We start from the raw sequence: 15,256 nt of genomic DNA on the forward strand, positions 1-15,256 counted from the left end.
AAAGCAATCTCTTGGGTAGGGGCAGGCTAACAGGTGACGAGTGATGTCTTCCACCTGAAGTTGACTGTGTACAGGACCTTGTCATAGCAGCCACCCAAGACTGCAGTGGGCGTCACTTGGAAATGCAGCTTTAGTTAAGAGAAAAGGTAAGAGGTGACATGAGTAAGAGATGACAGAGTGGCTGGGAAAACCCAGCCAGATGGGCAGGGTATAAATAATAACATTATTTCTTACTATTATTAGTGATGTTTGTAAACATTTGCATCACATGGAGCAAGTGGACAGAGAAAAGTTTTTTCTCACTCTCTCATAACATCCCATGGACATCCAATAAAGCGGAAAGTTGGAAGATTCGGGACAGATCAAAGAAAGCACTTCATAATGAAATGTACAGTTTAACTGTGGAACTCGCTGCCCCAGGAGGATGGCTTTAAAAGAGGATTAGACCAATTCATGGATGATAAAGGTACCAGATGCTGCTAGCCATGATGACTATGTTCTTCCTTCACAGCTGGAGACAGCAATGCTTTTGAAAAGCCGTTGCTGGAAACCACAGGAGGCAAGAGTGCTCTTGTGTTTGAGTCCTGCTTGTACATTTCCCCACAGGCATCTGACTGGACACTGTGAGAACAGGATTCTGGGCTAGATAGGCCATTGGCCTGATCCAGAAGTCTGTTCTTATGCACTCTGCATGTGTGAGGCTAAGAAAAGAGAAAGCAATGTTACCGTCTTTTGCATCCAGATACTAGAGGATTTGTTCTCATTTTTCTCCTTTCTACACTGAGCTTTTAACACGCTGACCACCTCCAGAGGCAGATGTTGCCTTTAACTATCATTAACTACCCTGAGTTGTCCAGGTTGGTTAGAAAAATCTGGCTGTATGTAGAAATCAATGCATGCAATCTCTACATATGTATGCTTTGGGAGCTTGGTGGAATGCAGTAATTGAGTAGCCTGAGCCATACAATTTAACAGTGCCAAGAGATCTGGTGCTGGTAGCATTGCTTCCTTTTCAGTCAGAAGCACTGAACCTCATCCTTGACACAATATCAAATTTACTCTAGCTTAGGCAGCTGGAGGTAGTTGCAGAGAAGAAAGTATAGCTTGATCTTTTAATGGCTTCGCATTCTGATTTAGGACACTGCCCAGGTTAGTGCTGTGGGCAGGGGGTACTTTTACACAACATAACTTCCCAAGACTGTTCTACAGTGGGTGGGCTGATGATCACGTAATCGCACAGCTGCCCTTGGTACACTCTGAACACTTGGCAGGAGAACGCTAAAGTCTTTCATGAGCTTCAATGAATTGGAATGGATCCTGAGGATCATCTAGTCCAGTGTTTCCCAAACTTGGGTCTCCAGCTGTTTTTGGACTACAGTTCCCATAATCCCTGACCACTAGTCCTGCTAGCTAGGGATGATGGGAGATGTAGTCCAAAAACCACTGGAGACCCAAGTTTGGGAAAGACTGATTTAATCCAACACCCTGAAATGCAGGAATATGCAGCTATCCCTTACGGGGATCAAACATGCAACCTTGGCGTTATCAACACCACGCTCTAGCCAACTGAGCTATCCAGCTGAGTTACCATTTGGCAAAGTTAAAGGTAAAGGGACCCCTGACCATTAGGTCCAGTCATGGCTGACTCTGGGGCTGTGGTGCTCATCTCTCTTTATTGGCCGAGGGAGCCGGCATACAGCTTCCGGGTCATGTGGCCAGCATGACTAAGCCGCTTCTGGTGAACTAGAGCGCACGGAAATGTCGTTTATCTTCCCGCTGGAGTGGTACCTATTTATCTACTTGCACTTTGATGTGCTTTTGAACTGCTAGGTTGGCAGGAGCAGGGACCGAGCAACGGGAGCTCACCCCGTCGCAGGGATTCGAACCGCCGACCTTCTGATTGGCAAGTCCTAGGCTCTGTGGTTTAACCCACAGTGCCACCCGCGTTACCCTTTGGTAAATGGCTGTCTGCTCATGTCATGGGAGCTGCTAACCAAGTATCAGGACACATGTCCACTGACTGATTAAAAAGTAGGGTGTGAGGGTCCAGTCTATGTCCACATCATTCCTGCTAAACCAGGAGGCTTGTCCTGTTTAAGCTCAGATGAGTCAGGAATGGAGAGTGATAAATAAGTTGCTGAGGTTGTCCTTTTTATTCCTTTGCAGCCAAGTCCTGACATTCAAACCGGTTCAGTGCTCAAGCCCTGGTGAAACCTGACTCATATGAAGCCAAGAATGTATTAAAATGCCAGTTTGTTGGCACTGGACATGGGTCATCCTGCTACAAAAATACAAAATGATTGCACACACCTTTAACACTTTAAACTAATCTAGGCCTCGTTGGACCTCTGCAAAGTCACCCACACTTACCACCTGGCAACCCAGGGATTGTCATGCGGGAGAGCTTTGCAAAATGGTGCACTGCATCTTACGGAAGAATTCACTTAGGAAAAACAAAATGTACACAGTACAGGGCCCTAAAGGAAATGGCAATTCATTTTTCCCCCATTGCCTGTCTCAATAAAAGAGTTTCTAGCATCCGAGGCAGAGTGAGTTATTGCTCAGCTCATAACAGCTGTCATGTTTGCCTACTCAGTCACTGCATCACTGGGATCTAAATCTTTGTTTTCTAAAGCAATTTGAGAGAAGAAAGCGGCAACTTAAAATATGAAATTCACCTTTAATTCTATATGCTGAGTGAACCCCAGCCGCTGAGAATCTCTCAAGTCCAAAGCCTGACCGACCTTTAATATAAATGGCTGCTTTGCGCAGTCAAATGCCTCCCTTCTCAGCATCTAGAGATATTATAGAAGCATTATATCCATTTTCCGCCTCCTGATAGCAGCATCAGAAACATACCACATGTGATTAAAGTTATTTGTGGATCTTCTTCTAGAAATAAGGCTGCGGACAGCCTTGTGCAATCAAGCACATCTCCAATTTCAGAGTGCTGGTAGGTAGGTCATTGTAGTGTGTGTGTGTTGCAGGGGGCAGGAGAGGGTTAGAGCGATTTAAGCAGCGGAGCAAATTGCGGGTAAAATATAACAAGTCTCCCCATTGCAAGGTGTTCCATATTGAAAATGATAGTTAAAAGTTATACTTCCACATACGTAGAAGAAAATGAGGAGCTGAACTAGCCTGAAATACTGGTTGGATATCCTGCTATCAATCTGGCTGGCTGGCTGGCACAATGACCTTCAAGAGACTGTCCTCCTAGCTCAGTTTCCCACACCAAATCCAAAAGGCATAAAAAGAATCCATGCATGGTCACAGATCACAAAATTGCCCCCATCTCGGAACAGAATGTCATAAAATAAGACCCGTACCTGGATGAAACTTCAGATGTATGAAAGGAACAAAAAGAGAGAAGGGTGCTAATTCTGTCACACTGGGCAGAGATCACGAGTCTCAGCACAATCCTGGTAGCCCTCTTACTGCAACCCTTTATTTGCAATAAGCATAAAAGGCAAACAACAGCTTTCAGTGGTAGCCATCAGTCACTAGTGGCACAGCCATAAAGAGCCTTATAGGATGGCAGGCAAGAGAAACAAATGGGCAATGACTGAGATGTGAGGCAGAAGGCTTGAAGCTACCTCCAGTGACTCATCAGAAATCTTGCATCCAAATGGCCCAGTTCTAATGCTGAATCCTGGGAACCAAATATCACACACACACACACACACACACACACACACACACACACACTTTGCTGTAGTTTGTGGAAATGCAATTCCTTTTGTTCAATGTGTGGATAAATGCTATTAGACAGGACTCATCCAGACTTCCTTTTGTGCTGCACTTTCCATTTACAGGTTTAAAGCTCTGTGTCTGAGCAGGGTCCCCTGCCCCCATGCTTTCCCTGGGGAAAAAAACAAACCATGGTTTACCACTGAATTGGAGCAAGTGGTGATCCATGGAAAACTCATTTGCCATTTGCTCCGATGTAGTGGTAAAACACGGGTTTTCGCAGGGGAAGCACCAGTACTATCCTCTATCTATCTATCTATCTATCTATCTATCTATCTAAATCTATCGTCTCACTCAGACACACAGCTTTAAAGCTCAGAGCTGTGCCTAGAAACAGAGTACAAAAGGAAGTCTGGATGAGCCCATCGTTATGTCATAAGAACACAGGAAGCCAATTTATATACTACATCAAACTCTTCATCCCTATAGTCCACATGGTCTACACTGACTGGCAAGGGCTCTCCAGATCCTAAGGCAGAGGTCATTCCTGGCATCTACTGCCCAATCCTTTGAGCCAGAAATGGCAGGAATTGAAACTTGGACCTTCTGCATGCACAACACGGGCTCTACAGCAGAGCAATGGACCCTTTCTCACAACCACAACTACCCATGTAACTGGGTGGTTCCACATGCTAGGCATGTTAGGCACACACCTAACCCTTGTGCTCATATTGTTCTCATTTGCAGGTTGACACTCTTGATTGACCTGGGTTGTGAAACTAAATGGTACAACAATGTCAAACTGCAGGAGAGATAGTTATTAAAAGTGGTGCGGGGAGAAGGGTCCTGCTTTTTTACCACCCCCCCCCCCATGGTTTATAGAGTATACTGGCACCTTTAGTGACACCTTTAGTTATCAGGTAGCAGAGGTGGGACTGTACCTTGAACCCATCAGGAGGCATTGCTAATCCGAACAGACAATACAAGGCTGGGTGAATCAGTAGGATGACTCATCAGAAGTTGCATTCCATTATGGAGAGTGGTATGACTCAGAGGAGCCAGATTCAAATGCTTCCTTTGCCTCTCCCCTCTGGCCTGTTCAGGAGACAAGAGAGGAAATAAAACCAGGATATTTAGGATTTGAGGTGCCTATTATAAAAATTGTGGGGTGGCTCAAGTTCATTGAGATTGTCCAGGGCAAACTTGGGAAAGGTTGTTATCTCAAGGACAGCCCCATCTATGGACACGGCGAGTGGCATATCAGAAGCATTTGGTCAGACATAGGGGAAATTCAGTGCAATTGACAGCCCAGAAAACACATTGCCATTTGTTTTGGTTTTTTCATTGTCCTGTTTGGCTAGAGCTCTCTTAAAAATTGCTGAGGGGAAAAATAATAGATGTGCAATAAATTTTATTGGTCTGGCAAATAATTTATAAGTTGGCCCAGTAAAAGTTTTCATTACCCACCTTGTCTGTGTTTAACTTAAGGATCAATAAGTGCTGCGGATATTCTCTCTCCCCCCCCCCCCTTCCTTCTTCAAATGCTGGAGGAATTACATCAAAGAAACCCAATATGGGTATCGCTAGCTTAGCTCACCCTCTAGTGGAGATTTGCAGCCAAACCCTTTTCAGACAACAATTTGAACATGACTGGCCATACCAAACTGGGATGAAAGGCACCTGCGGAAGGTTGGTGGAAAGCTGCAAGCGGGTCATAGGAGCCTGGTGTCCAATCCTGTGCCCCCTTCGGCAGCCATTCCCACTGAGCTCAATGAAACTTTCACTCAATAAAATATGCATATGATTAGACTGTAAAGGCCCTGACACTCACACAAAATAAAACAGTTCTTGCTTCAATGAGGTTTGTTATGTCCACATAAAATTTACATTCAACAAAACACTCATTCACTTGGTTTATTTATTGAGGGAACTCATAAAACTGCTTGATCAAAAGAAATTCTCCAAGCGGTGTGCAGACAGCATTATAAATAAATGAATGAAATGGCTAAAATACCTAAACCAATTAAATACAAATATGCCTAAAATCATCATTTATCACTAAAAGCAAAGGTAGAATCATCATTTATCATTTATCATTAAAAGCAAAGGTAGAATCAATAAGACATTGAGACAAATGCAAGTAACAAAATTAAACATCTGGATAGGCTTGCTGGAACAGACAGGTTTTCAGCAGGTGTCTAAAACAGAGCAAGCAAGCAAAAGGTGGCATGTTCAATTCCTGGCATATCCAGGTAGGGCTGGAAATGTTCCACACCTGAAGCCTTGGAGAGCCACTGCAGTCAGTGTAGACAATGCTAAAGGAAATGGGACAATGGTCTAATTTGGTATAAAACAGCTGGAGGGGTAATAGCGTGCCACCACACACGCCCTGTGTTCCTAGGATAAATCCAGGTGGATCTGTAATGCTTGTCTCAAAATAAAAGCAAATACTGCAAGAGCTAATCCCTTTCTCCAGTTAGGATTAAAGTGTCCCTCATCTCATTCCCCACATCAAATTATATATTGTGGGCTTTTGCCACTCTCATGAGATCGCTGTGTTTCAGGAATGACATTGATTGCTATTTTCAAAGGAGCACACAGCCTTGCTGAATCTTGTAGTAAGTCAGGCCTCAACAAGCTGATAAGTCAGTTTAGGAGTCCTTCCATAAAGCGAGAGGACAGAGCCATAGTTCAGCAGCAAACCATCTCAGAAGGTCCCAAGTATTATCTCCAGGTAGGGTGGGAAATGTCCCCTGTTTGAAATGCTGGAGAGCATCTGACAGTCAGGGTAGACAATCTTGAGCCAGAAGAGCCAATAGTCTGACTCAGTATGAGGCAACTTCCTATGCTACTCCCTTTCTTGAATTATGGGTCCTACTTTCCTTCCTTGACATTTCACATTCATTTCCTTGACATTTCAAGGTTGGATTGCTTTGACCGTTTGTTGGGGACTGGGCCATTCCAGCAGGGCAGGGGGGGGGGAGAGAATGTTTTAGAGGGTGGGGGTGATTAAAAAAACCCCAATCCTGCTGTCAGGCTAGGAATACGCCCCCCCAGTTTAGGATATTCCATCATTCTTTAGCAGAGTTTATTTTCTTTCAGCAAAGTAAGTGGCTCATGTATATGTCAAACAAAGCTTCAGTAATAATAAAACATTGTAACACAATTACATACTGTCTGAGAGAAACTAAAACAACATGAGGCATGAATGGCAGTTGGCCTCTCTAACTGAACTTAATTGAATACCCAAAGGGAGGAGCCAATTCCAGAGCACAACACAAAGCCCCGCCCACCAGATGCCAGACATTCTACTATTCAAATTAGGCCCCAGTGTTTTTCTAAGAGAATAGGTCTGTTTTTCAGAGAGAAGCAGAGCTGCAATCAGGTGATGAACCAGCTCCAGAATTTCAGATTAAAGTAACAAATGACTTTCCACGGCTGGGTTTCACTCTTCAAAGAGTTGGGCATCAGCACTATGAAATAAACTGCACAGCTCAGGTGATGATGGAACAGAAACATATTGTTGCATACCACCCTAATCTCCAAGCAGTGCGAGATTCCAGGGGTTCCAGGCACTTACCCAGGATTCAGTTTCCTGGGAACAAGGGACAGTGGAGACTTTATGATATATGGTTTATTTACACATATATACAACCTAAGTCTGTGATAGAAGGACTCACAGCATTAACACCCCAAGAGGGTCTTGCTTCTCTGATAGCCACAGCCTTGGATTCAAGCAGAAAGCAAGCATGGTTCTCATGCCCTGACCTCTTCCAATGGCCTACTTGCAGTTCAGCTCACACAAACAACTCAGCTCTGGTTATTGTCACTACCAGCCAAGTGAGGGAGGGGGCCCATCCATGGCCCTCCAGCACAAAGCAACTTCCTTTCTTTAGACTAATGACCCATCCACTAGGGCTCTTTAACTAGAAGCTGGCCTGGCTACTTCAACAATGGGATCCTCCATTAGATTTTAACCTTTGCTGGATCCAGAAATTAGAAGGGGTTTAGACATCATACAGCCTAATGCCTCCCCCCACAAAAAAAAACCCTTCGCACTCTATGGTTTCACTTCCCTTTCTCCAGCACAATTGTGATTGTGAAAACTCATTCTCAGATTTGCTGAATTCACAGCCCTGTGCTTATAAAGAATTATCCACTAGAGAGATATAAAGTAATTGCTATGTCCTGTCCTGGGGGGGGAAAGTGATAGGTCAGATTCCAACAAGCAGCTCACTAAAAAGCAGAAATGAGCAGCTTAATAGATTTTTTTTTTTTTAATAAGGCACCTTTCAGTGTACAAAGTGCTTTACAGTTCTATAGTTATTTACCCTTCCAATAATAACCCAGAAATGACTGTTTGGAACCCGACTCTGGGTCTCCCATTGTCCTGGCTCCCACTTTCAGACACAGGCTCTCGACTCAAGGATTCCCAAAGGCTTTATTCCAAAAGTCAGCACACAGTTCAAACACAGATCAAGATACAGGTTACGCAGCCTATATAGTTCAGAAGCAAGGTTTTGAGATACGCCGCTAGGAGTAAGCTAAGGCGTTGACTCCACACCTGACATGCCCACTTTGCTCACCTTTAGAAGAGTGGGATAGGCACAGTCATTCACGCGATTCTCATCTCGAGAAATGGAGCTGGTCAAGCAGGCAGGCACTCCTGCAAATAGCATGGGCCAGGTTGTGTTGGTGCATCCAACAGTGGGTCGTGGGAGGTGGGACCTGGGTCTGCTAGGCCAGCTCAGTGTCCTACTCAGGCTCCTGTACTTCCTCGGTTGCCAGGGCAACCTCACTCTCAGGAGGCAGGGGGATGACTTGCTTCCACAGTCCTCCCTCCTCTTCTGGAACATTCTTCAGCAGCAGGGAGGCGATATTTCCAAGCACACTGCTCTGACCTCCCCACCCCTCAGCCATCTCATCCCGTTCCTCCTCTCCCCTTGCCAGGATAGACCTTCCTTGCTTGCTGCCTCAGGACTCATGACACACATAACCAAACTTTGCTCTCTACCCACAACACCACACTGTGAAGTGTTGGGGGAGGGCTGTGTGTGGGAAGGAACGTACCGATCTCTGTTACCTGGCAATAAAAGCACAGCTCTTTTGCTCTGGGGAAGTGTCTCTTCCCATATCTTAACTTTGCATTTAGGCTTCAGGAAACCTGGTTGTACGGCGAGATTTATAGCAGAGAAAGCACTGCTTGTATGATGAAAGATGATAGCTGTCCCTCCTCAGGCTTACTGCTGGTAAAGAAGAAGAGAATGGCATTTAAAAAGACAGCCGCACATCAAGGGTCAGCGTAAGGATGGGGTGTTGACTTGGGGCTGAGTTATACGTTGCTGCCGCGTCGAGGCTGCTTTAAATTGCTCCATGTGGTAATTGTCAGCACGTGGTCTGCCATACACGAAACAAGGAAGGCCATTTTCACCCCAGGCATTCTGATTCCCCACCACCACCACAATAAAAGAACCTGGGACAATGTAGAAAAATCTCCCCATTCTCCTTGCATACAGAGTGGCTTAAAACTCCCTGCACTTGGAAGCTATAATGCAGGGATGGGAAACTTGTGGCCTCCAGGTGTTGTTGGATTACGACTGCCATCATACCTGGCCACAGACTATGCTGGCTGGGGCTGATGGGAGATTGATTATTTAATTTCCATAAAGCTTATTATATTTAAAAATAAGTGGTGTACAGAAAACCGAAACAACTGACAACTTACAAAAATTCACAATTACATTTAAAAATGCTGCATGAATGCAAAGTTACTAATCTATATAAATCAATATAAATTCATTTTCCTTCTGACACACCCTCCCTCCTGGCCTCTGGATTCTCACCCAGGGTCCAAACAAACTCTCAGCTCACCCACAAAAGTCTCACAATGAGAAGAGTTCCTGGAAATAGCAGCCATCACCCTAGTCTCTCACTGTGGACTTGATTTTTATGGGCGGGCCCAAGGTAGATGGTTCTTCCTCAGTCTGCCCTCACCTGTGTCCCATTCAGCTGCACTCTAGACACCCAGTTCCAAGTACAGCAGGTATGCAGTTTCCCAGGGGGTCCAAAGGGAGAGATAAGGGCCCCCCTCCATTCACAGTCCATCCTTCTTCATCTGCAGAGCTACAGGTTGGTTCCCCATTCCTGCTGCAATGCACAAACTAGCCTAGCCAACATTCATTTTTATCCTTTAATATACCTGTTGAATTATGTTAAGGATAGGTTTGTACCCTATTTCCCTGCTCAAATTGCTTGCTTCTTTCACACCTTTCCCTTTTCATCATTACTTCTTTTTCATCTAACTGATTTCCTCTCTTCTCTCCTTACTTTGTATCCCCAGTGGCTATAATTAGGTTTTTTTTATTTAATTTATTTTGTATCTCTTTAATGTCTTACAATGACTTCTCTGGCCTTTCCCCCTCAAAGTATGAAGACCTCTCTTCCTGAACATTTCTGTCTCCCAGCCATCTTTTCTCAACATGGAGAGGCTCACTGGTGCTAGCATCGGTTCAACAACAAAAAAATATCTATGGCTACATCAAGGCGGGGACATGTAAGTGAGGATGCACTTGATCGGCTTTGGAACTGAGGCCCACATGAAAGTAGCCCATGCTCCCTACTGCATTTCAGAGAAGCAGCATCTGAATTTTGTGTGAGTGTTTAGTTTGATTTCTTGCATCTCCACAGAGAGATATATAACCCAAACGACACCCAAATTATTGGCATAATTTATTTAGTCACAGAATCTGGGCTACATGAGTGCAAAACTAGTTTATGCAGCTGTGTGTATAGTGTGATCTCTGTTCCGAAATGCACAGCCTGCTCTGTACAGCCTTCCCCTCAAAATTCAAGGCCATGCAGCCGCAACCCACGATGACTATAGCATACCTTTGCTAGACTAACAGTTCTAGAAAGACTGACATTTCCTCCATGGGCATGCCTGGTTCTTGTGCAACAAAGGGGGAGATCTGTTTGCAGGTGAAGCAAGTCTGCCTTCTCTCTCTCTCTCTCTCTCTCTCTCTCTCTCTCTCCCGCTCACTGTGGGTTGGGTTAGGGAGGAGCCAAGTCCTTCAGCTCAGGTGTGATCCTTCTGTATATGCTCCACCTTAAACCCACTGGCTCTTGCTGCAGGATTACTCTGAGCTGCCAGGAAGGAAGTTCCTTAAACTCCTCTGCTCTGGGAGCAGACTACCCACACGCTCAAAAATGGGCTGCAACACTGAGCCACGTCAGAAGGAGGTATGAAAGCAAGAGAAAACATGGAAATGGTAACTACAAATGCTGCTCTGCTGCTTTTTTATGTGTCTTTCTGGGGCATTGCCTCTGTTTGCTGTTCAAACAGTTCTTCTTTAGCTTATCTTGTAACGTGGTGTGTAGCTCTACATGGATCACTGCAAAGAACAGGGAGCCGCTTCAACGCTGGGGGAGGTTACCTGATAGGGAGGCATAAATGCTTTCAGGATTTAGCTCCCTATTACTACTTTTGCTGGAAACTTCTTGTGCTGGTCTTGTGGGGCTAAGTTCCACCCCACCCTGTCCAGAGAAAAAAGCAACTTTTTGGAGATACCACGGTTGTGCTATAACGTTATGGGAATGTTCAGGGTTAAAAACCAAGGCAAGGGGACATCAGTGGTCCTTAGTTGCCATCAGCCCCAACCAGCATGGCCCGTGGGTCAGGTTTGATGGGAGCTGTAGTCCGGGAACCACTGGAGGTTCCCAATCAGTGGCTTAACCTGGCCACAAACACACCTCTTTACTTTCTAGTGTTATCCTTCTGAGGGAAACATGGGGTGCACAAAGTGCAGGATGATTTCTTGATGAAAGGTCATGGTTCTCACATGCCTGAAACTACCTGAAGTGCTTATAAAAGAGTAGCCGAGTGCAGCATGGAGCTGCCCCTTTCAGTAGTTCAGTAGTGTGTGTGTGTGTGTGTGTGTGTGTGTGTGTGTGTGTAAAAGAGAGAGACTGACTGACACACAGAGCGAAACTATACCTGTTGAACTCTTTCTTCTGCACATCTCTGCACTGCAGGAGCCCAGTCTTCCTCCTGTCAGTTTTACTTCTGTTTCTTGGTTTTTCCAATCTCCATGTTTCTGCAGCAGTTTGCAATTTGTTTATTTATTTTAAAATTCTTCTGCATTTTAGTACACATTTTTCCTAGTAAGTGCGATTTGTGCGCAGTTTTGACTAATGCACACATCTTTGCAAGCAATTTCTCCTAATATTATGCATTTTAGTGTGCTATTTTCGGGAATGTAATTCATTTTTATGCACCCTTTCGCCTTATCATATGCATTTTTTGTCAACATTGGTTGGTTGGAGAACTGCATTGTAACCTTCGGAGGAGCGTGAATTTCAAAGGATGGCAGGGTTTCAGCTTCGGAAACTATGAATTTGATAAATCTGACTTTAAATGCATCTAAATTGAACTTTCCCCCCATCCTTATTTCTGGATGCCTCCTTTTAAAGCCTTTCAGGGGGAGGGGGAGCAGAACATAACTTTTAATGATTCTTTGTAACCATTGAACCATTTGTAAACACCATAGTCCCTTTCTTATTTTAAGAGTTCGGGCTGCAATCCTTAATCTACTCACTGAGAAGTACACTGAACACAGTGGGATTAACTGCTGCGTAAATATGCCTAGGTTTGTACTGCTAAACTAACAGCCCCGATACACTCTTCTCTTTTCCCTCCCAAAGTCATTCTAGTGTCTTTGATTTGGCTATGAAACTACCTGGCTAACCTCTTTACATTTTAGTCTTTTGAGAAACTGTGGGTGGATTTGCAGGAAAACTTCCCTGAGTTTATACTTTCTGGATGTCATCAAACTTGATTGATGGTACCTGGAGCATGTGGCAAAATTCCAGCAATTGTGGCTGCTGTGGGTCAGAGTACTGTCTTGAGTAAACAAATGATATCTGCAGAATGTTCCTGTTGAGATTTACAAAGCCAATCAGTTCCATAAATAGGAACCATAAGAGATTCCTGTAAATGGCGCTTTGTGGAACTGGCAGATTACAGTCTTGTGCAAAGTATTAAAAAAAAAACCTAAAAAAAAACTGGGGAAGCTGATTTGTATCCTCCAAATAGTATCTGGTATGCCCATCCCACCATTAAGCTCACTGAGCAAACTTGAGCAAATCTCACCTACCTCACAGGGTTGCATATTGAGCATAATATAGACCTGGGCAAGCAGGGGTGGGGATGGGGGTGAGGTGCATGCTGCCTAGGCCTCTTTGGAAGGATGTGTGAAGAGTTGTTGCAAATGGAATCCCTGATCTGCATCCTTGATAGTGCAGAGTCAAAATTAATGCTCTCCACCACAAGTTTCAAAGAGCTTTTCTGCAGTCTTAAACCAGTTACAAAACAAACATTGCAAAATACAAAGTAACACATTGCTCTTAAACTAGCAATACAGTCCAGTCTTCCTAAAGACCTTAACTTTCCTCTCTCTATTCCCAGAGAGAAATCCTGTACAAGTAACCTGCTTGCTCCAGATCACTGAGCTCCTGCTGCTGCAGGCTCTATTTTCTGCTAAGAAGCTGAGTTCTCAGGTGCTCCAGAGATTAGTCATCACTTAGCTGGAACAGAAATTTCTAGTGCCTCCTTCCGCATTTCCTAGATGCTGCCTAATGCAAACCTCTTTTTTATTTCCGTGCATACGATCATCACATTTTATGCTCATTAAAGTTACATTGTTAACAGGAAAAATGAGATTAAAATGTAATAAATAATCTGGGAACTCATTCCAGAGCATACAAACCCAGCATTGAGTCCTTCATGCCTTTTAGAGCTGAAGTGGCAAGTTTATTGCTGTACAGACTTTTTCCCACTTACATGTAAACCGGGGACAGTGATCTGCCTGAGTGGCATAGCTTATGCCGCATAGGAGCCAACTTCTAGGGCCCAAGTTCCCTTTGGTCCCCCCCCCCCCATTGATGGGCATTGACATTCAAATGGTGTGCATGTACCACACATTTTGATAGATTATGCCGGGTGAGGCTTCCCTCCCCCAATTTTATTCAAGTTGCCATCCCTGCTGAGTGGTGATCTGCAAACTTGACATAAGCATGTGGCTTTTTTAAATGTTGGTAGCCCTGTTAATAGCTCCTACTTCCTGTTCTCTTCCCCTTTTTTTCCTGGGTGAGTTGTGGTTACAGCTGGTCAAGTGATCTGCTAGGAGCACACCACAGCACACCATTCAACCTCACAGCCATCCCAGATTATTGAATTCATTATTCCATTTCTTTGCAAGCCAGATTTAATGCTAAACTAGATGCCCCCTGACTTCTCAAGGCCTATTGTTTTCTCCCTCCCTCCCTCATCTGTAACATGAAAACACAGGGGGAGAAATGAATTAATGTTGGTTAGTGGATTTTAGTGGTGCCCAAATGGTAGACTGGCAGCTTATTTCACCCTTTTCATCATCAGCAGGCTCTGTGTTAAAAAGCAAACCACACTTCTTTGAGAGTTAGGTTATGTACACACCATCCCTTTAAAGCACATCCTGCTCTGCTCTGGGACCTGTACTTCACAGAGCTACAATTTGCAGCAACTACAGTTTGCAGCCTTCTTTGGGGGGTGAGTATGTGGGTTAGGTTCAGCAGCTGCATGGGGTTCAGCAAACTGAGCCTCAGCGTTGGCACAATCCCTAGTTTACTCTCTGTGCTACTCTCCACCCAGGCAGAAATAACTGGTAAATGATAAGTTGGAACAAATGAACTGAGAATGTCAAGGGCTTGGGTAGAACAGGACATTTTCAATGTTAAAATAATTAAATGGAACAGAGCAAAAACATCTGTCCTTGTTGTAAGTAAAAATAGTGAACTGAGGGAGATTGGAAACTTGAGCTTAAACTGCTACCAGTGGTAATATGTCCACATTATGGAAATGCTTCCATGGAAACAGTCAAGCACTTAATGCTTCTGGCATTCGGGGGTGAAGTACCCCAGCGAGCTCCTGGATGCACTGCCTGGGAAAGCAATAGCACCTGTGTTGCCGTTTCAGAAACAGGAAGAGCTCTCCAGGATTCAACTCTGTAGTTTTCAGCTGTGCTTTTAATGCATAATAAAATCACAAAGCAATTGTTACTTTAAAAGAAGAAGAAGCTTATCTCTAGTTAGGGGGTGGCAACCTGGCAAAGGTTTCGTTTTTCGTGGTGGCTTCTCTCTGCAGCTCTGACGAGGAATTCGGTAATAAAAGAAGCACCTGGTTTGCAGTAAAGCACCGTAAACAGTGCTGTGCATTTGAGCAGATCTTAAAGTCCGCCTGCAGATATTGCACCCATGCTGAAGGAACAATGGCATTTATTTTGCCTTGGCTTCCATTGGTTGTAGTCATAACTCAGTGTGACGTTTTGGATGAAGATCAGAGGGGTTTTGGTCTGTCTTTTCCTTTACGGAAATGTTAATTGCATATACATTCCAGACTGGGCTTGGGCATAGTACTGAGTTGTATCATACAGCTGGCTGCTCCAGTACAATTGGAGCAATTGAAACATCTCCTAGGTGCTTTGCATCATGCTGTGTAATGTGAAAATAATAGTGTTGACTAAAAGGGGTTATTCAG

The 15,256-nt window shown here is 44.3% G+C and overlaps 1 protein-coding gene across 1 annotated transcript in view; it reads left to right on the plus strand.

Annotated features, from left to right (window-relative positions):
* Positions 1-10,783: 10,783 nt before the first annotated feature.
* Positions 10,784-15,256, plus strand: part of FYB2 (FYN binding protein 2) — a 36,216-nt gene continuing 31,743 nt past the window's right edge. The window contains 2 exon segments of the mRNA XM_028733346.2: positions 10,784-10,823; positions 10,826-10,926. Coding sequence (XP_028589179.2) covers positions 10,784-10,823; positions 10,826-10,926 — 141 coding nt within the window.

This window comes from Podarcis muralis, chromosome 5 (genome assembly GCF_964188315.1).
Source record: "Podarcis muralis chromosome 5, rPodMur119.hap1.1, whole genome shotgun sequence".
Taxonomy (NCBI): Eukaryota; Metazoa; Chordata; class Lepidosauria; order Squamata; family Lacertidae; genus Podarcis; species Podarcis muralis.